The sequence below is a fragment of the Rhamphochromis sp. 'chilingali' genome (assembly GCF_963969265.1).
Source record: "Rhamphochromis sp. 'chilingali' genome assembly, chromosome: 15".
NCBI classification, from domain to species: Eukaryota; Metazoa; Chordata; class Actinopteri; order Cichliformes; family Cichlidae; genus Rhamphochromis; species Rhamphochromis sp. 'chilingali'.
This window is the reverse complement of record NC_137942.1, coordinates 33,988,722-33,993,718: the sequence shown is the minus strand read 5'-3', so window position 1 is coordinate 33,993,718 and position 4,997 is coordinate 33,988,722. Positions and strand designations below refer to the sequence as shown.

At 40.9% G+C, this 4,997-nt stretch overlaps 1 protein-coding gene and 1 long non-coding RNA gene across 2 annotated transcripts; both read right to left on the bottom strand.

Moving 5' to 3' along the window:
- LOC308411224 (uncharacterized protein) lies at positions 1-2,297 on the bottom strand. The gene is made up of 7 exons (XM_080905073.1): positions 2,150-2,297; positions 1,935-2,037; positions 1,572-1,674; positions 1,440-1,492; positions 1,250-1,328; positions 139-332; positions 1-30 (listed from the first exon to the last, which is right to left on the bottom strand). Exons 1-6 carry the CDS (start codon positions 2,203-2,205, stop codon positions 325-327), a joined length of 402 nt encoding a protein of 133 aa, XP_080761199.1. The 5' UTR covers positions 2,206-2,297; the 3' UTR covers positions 1-30; positions 139-324.
- Positions 2,298-2,346: 49 nt separating this feature from the next.
- On the bottom strand, positions 2,347-4,350 carry LOC308411984. The gene is made up of 6 exons (XR_013974509.1): positions 4,306-4,350; positions 3,592-3,617; positions 3,197-3,282; positions 3,016-3,048; positions 2,830-2,919; positions 2,347-2,418 (listed from the first exon to the last, which is right to left on the bottom strand). It is a non-coding gene; the product is annotated as an uncharacterized lncRNA (long non-coding RNA).
- Between the last annotated feature and the right edge of the window lie 647 nt (positions 4,351-4,997).

Genomic DNA, 4,997 nt, shown 5'->3' with positions numbered 1-4,997 from the left:
AGATTGTGTTGGATTTTGAGAAGAGTCTGTCTGTTATTAGAAAGTAAGATTAACAATGTTACACCAATAACCCAAATACGGGGAAATGACAAATAATACCAAAAAAGATACAACTTTCATATTGTTTTACTAACTTACTTTGTCATATCAGCACTTGAATGGTCGATGCCTTTACAGACCATGTCTGTTGTGACATCGCAGGCCAATCTTCCGGCAAACCCGAGGGCTAGCTCCCCAGCCTCCTCTTCACTCAGAACACTAAACACTGTTACTTTAGTTTTGGCCTTCTTAGGCCTGTCAAGAATCATTGCGGGCAGTTTGGCTTTACGGCCCTAAAAAAGAAAAAGTGCAAACACCAAAAGAGCAGAGAGAGACACACACACGCGCACAAAGTTAAATGCTTTTGTTTACATGGTGTAATTGTGTATATGTTGCAGCAAATGCACAATTTCCAGCCACATTGTCACTTCATTGATACGAGTAACCCGGATTTATTTCAGGTGACATCAAAATCACGAAATGTATACCTACCCCAATCAAACCTCTGAAAACATGAACTGACATGTTCTCTGCGTTGATTCTGCGCTTGATCTCGTCTTCTGTTATTGTGTAGGTTTTCTTTTTTGAGCTTGGTACAGATAAGCGACCATGCACTCTGTAAACTGTACTAGTTCCTTCTGAATCAGTTTGAAATTCTGCATCTGCATCGATCCTGTCAACATCATCAGCAGCAGCATTATCTGTACTCAGACTTGTGCCGTATACTTCTGCTTCTTTTTCGTTGTCTTCAGTCTGTGTACCTTCATCTCTTTCAGTCTGTGTACCTTCATCTCTGACTGTCAGTCCTCCTATCTCACTGTTACTTGTCGATTTGCTGCAGATGTTCTCTCCCTTAGGAACTTTTCCTTTGTCATTCGCTGCCTGATGCTTTCCCTGATGACATTCTTCACTGGCTACTTCTATTGCTCCTCCTGTATAGCCACCTACTATGCTGCACAACTCCTTTCCCTCTGCTGTGCTGCACTGTGCTGTTACATAAAGAAGAATGATATAAACAGCACTATATCAATTTAATTGTGAAGAGAAATCCCCACAATACGACACAGTTATGTCTAAAATAGTTTTGTGTAAAAACTAGATCTTGAAACGTCCACTTTAATTACACAGTCCTGGTGTGCAAAGGCAAAATTACGAAAAAAAATTTCACTTTAAACATTTTTGGACATTGTTTAGTTATATTGTGACTTACTCTCACAGAAGATACAGATGCCACAAACAGACTTTGAACAACGCATGTGCTTGTAGGCACCACATTTCTGGCACTGCACCTGTGAATTAAAAAAAAAAAAAAGAAGAAGAAGAAATAAACAAACAAAAAACAAATGAACAAAGTCCATTAAATAAACAATCTATATGGCTAAGGACATGTCATAGTGTACCCGGTCTTTGGCTGCAATCACACACCAGCACTGACTGCACTTCCTAGTTCGATCTGCAAAATATAATTTGTTTAAGTACAAGTTACATTTTCCAATGTTAGAGAAAAAGAAGGCAGCTAATTTTATCTTTACCTATTGAGGAAAATAAGTAGTGGCAAAGTCGGGACCTGAGCTTTGTGATTTCAGTGTTGTACTCCTCCACTTGTGTTTTACCGTCAATGAGAGATTGGGCAAACTAATAATTGACGAAGAAGAAAGAAAAAAAAAGAACAAAAAGAATTAGATTAACAAAGAAATGTTTGTTTGTTTTTAACCCCCCCCCCCCCGAGAAAAAAAAAAAAAAAAAAACAGCAACCAAAGCAAAGCATTACTGCTGAAATGGTTCAATCTACAAAAAAAATTGAGATTTTACCATCCTGCCTCTAAGGCTTTAAAAACTGAATAGGCAAAAATGTAAACATTACTTATATAGGTAAAAGCTATAGTTTTCAGTACCATTATGACATGCACTCCACATGAGTTCCCATCCTGTTGATGTGGGTGGCTCACATGTGACAAGGTCCACTCTCCAGCGCAGCCTCTTGCTGAAGCAAATGAGCTGAGAGATCGCAGTTATTACAAATAAAAAGCATATAGAAAAATCAATAACCACGTTCGGTAATGATTTCAATTAAATTAAATATGTTATGTTAAATATGTTAATTAATTACCTCCAGTTTTTCAACACCGCACTTTTTCTGACCTCCGACTCGCCAAATGAATTCATATAGACTATGGTCCTCTTGGGTATGTCACAAAACTGTTTTGTAAAAAGATGGATATGGTAGGCTTGGGCCTTGAGCTTTCCTAATGAGGGACACTGAAAAGTATCATGCACTAGAGAGAGTGCAAAATCTGTGCAACTTGCAAACAAGGTCCAGTGGCTGCCGTTTTCCAGACAGGCTCCAATCAATTTCTCATACATCTGAAAGATGTTTTTCTGGAAATAAAAAGAATGTGACAAGTATGTTTTTCTGTCAAGAATGACACTGCAAAACTGCGAAAGCTTGTCAGGTGAGACTTGTGATTAATTCTGCAGATACACAAACATATAGAAAGTGTCATTTTTTGTTTACATTAATTAATTTCTATAGTGTGTACAAAACAAATCAAGACCACAGACTCAACACGCACCACTAAATTTTTGGTGTTCTTTATCAGTTGGCCAAGACAGAAATGTTTTAATCTGTGTGCATTGCTTTTGAACAAGTCTTTACACAGAAAAGGTTTCAGAAAGGTATTTTTCAGGTTCTTCTGACAAGGCTTCAATTTTGGAAAATGCTGTTTGTTTATAGTGGCAACTTATAAACCCTTTGTGATAAGAACATAGTTACCACAGTCCAAGTCATACCTTCAAAAAGTATGCACTTTGTGCTCTTGTGGACCCATCCAAAATTTTTCCAGTGATTTGGCTTGGTATTGGATAAATGTGAGGGAAATTCTATAAAAATAACATAAATACACCTATGTTTTCAAATACATTACAAAAAACGTAAACATGCTATGTCATTATGATCAAACAAGCTTTTCAACATACCTCACACTGCAAATAGATTAGGCCATCTATTACCTTATAAAACAAATAAATAAATACATATAAATAAAAACAGAACTAAGGAATACGATTCATTAAGTAAATTGTACAATAAAGTGTATTTAAAGCAGAATTTAACATTAGTTTTATGACAACATAAAAGGATTTTTATGTCAAGAGGTACCTCATCTGAAATGTTAGTCTGGTCAAACAGGGATTTCAAACTTGAAATACCAATAGAGTTTGGTCCAGCTACTCCCACAAGGTAATCTGTGAGAAAGCATATGCTGTAGTCAACAGATATCATTTTCTTTTTGCATGCTGCAACCATCATCCATTTCAGTCTTCTAGGAGCTTTGTCTGGTTGTAGTTCTTTTTTCTCCTCCTCTCCCCTCATCTATTAATTAAATTGTTTTCTGACCTTCCTAACTGTTTCCGACCTGTCTTCCCAATGTGATGTTTAAGCAATATATGTATGGTCAGAAGGGGGTGAAATTTTCATTGCAGTTGTACGTGTAACATTGCATGTGATAATAAAAGGCTTGATTGGTTGATTATTCAACATGAGTTGACATTTACCTGACATTGTGAAGGAGTCACAGTTTCTGTAAGGGTGTAAGAACATAACATGTGGATTTGTTACACTTCTTTTTCACAAGTTAATAACAATCAATAATTTTCATTCCATTATTTACAAGCTATCACACGATGTCCCAGGGACAACATCTACACGATGTCCCTGGGACAACATTTACACGATGTCCCAGGGACAACATCTACACGATGTCCCAGGGCAACTTCTACATGATGTCCCAGGGACAACATTTACGCGATGTCCCAGGGACAACATTTACACAATGTCCCAGGGACAACATTTACGCGATGTCCCAGGGACAACATTTACGCGATGTCCCAGGGACAACATTTACGCGATGCCCCTGGGACAAATTTGTAAATTTCTGGATTACTGTTAATCTCCATGGAATCAAGAACTCATGTCCAGTTTCACAGCTATGGACCAGTTAATTATGTTTCCAGGTGATAGTTTGATTCATAGATTCAGCACACAACCATAAGTCTAGGCCTTTTAGTCCAGATTCTCTTCACTTATGTTTGTAAAATGATCAGGGAAGCTACTGCAATTTTGCCTGACCCAACCCCCGGGCCACGAAACACCCAAAAAGTTGGGGAACGCTGGTCTAGAGAACACTGGTTAGCTAATGCTGTCGTCAAGTAGCCTATCGCTAGCAAACAAACAGCAAGCCAAGTGAGGAACATATGTATAATGCTTACCGTTTATTAAAGGAAAGTATCCTAAATTGACTTCAAATTCGGCGGACAGGCGAATTGACTTCTGTGACCTGTGGCTGCTTCTCCACCTGTGGCTGCTTCACCACCCGTGGCTGCAGCGCCGCCTCCTGCAGTACCACCACCTGCAGCGCTACCACCTGCTACTGCCACGCCTCACCCTGAGGACGCAGCCTCGCCTGGCCCGGTTTCATCCACGCCTGGCCCGGTTTCATCCACGCCTGGCCCAGCTTCATCCTCGCCTGGTCCAGCTTCAGCTTCATCCTCGCCTGGCCCGGCTTCAGCTACAGCTTCGTCCTCGCCCGGCCCAGCTTCACCCTCGTCTGGTCCAGCCTTCGTGTCTGCGTCCTCATCTGGTCCAGCCTTCGTGTCTGCGTCCACGTCTGGTCCAGCCTTCGTGTCTGCGTCTTCGTCTGGTCCAGCCTTCGTGTCTGCATCTTCATCTGGTCCAGCCTTCGTGTCTGCATCTTTGTCTGGTCCAGCCCTCGTGTCTGCATCTTCGTCTGGTCCAGCCCTCGTGTCTGCATCTTCGTCTGGTCCAGCCTTCGTGTCTGCATCTTCGCCTGCAGCAGCGTCTTCAGCATCCGCACCATCGCCTGCAGCAGCGTCTTCAGCATCCGCACCATCGCCTGCAGCAGCGTCTTCAGCATCCGCATCATCGACTGCAGCAGCGTCTT

Bases quoted from the DNA above. Each gene is read 5' to 3' on its own strand.
- LOC308411224 (XM_080905073.1), bottom strand. From the start codon at position 2,205: ATGAATTCATTTGGCGAGTCGGAGGTCAGAAAAAGTGCGGTGTTGAAA. The intron at 2,038-2,149 runs GTAATTAATTAA...GCGATCTCTCAG, and splicing joins GCGGTGTTGAAAAACTGGAG to CTCATTTGCTTCAGCAAGAG. The intron at 1,675-1,934 runs GTACTGAAAACT...GTCAATTATTAG, and splicing joins GTGGAGTGCATGTCATAATG to TTTGCCCAATCTCTCATTGA.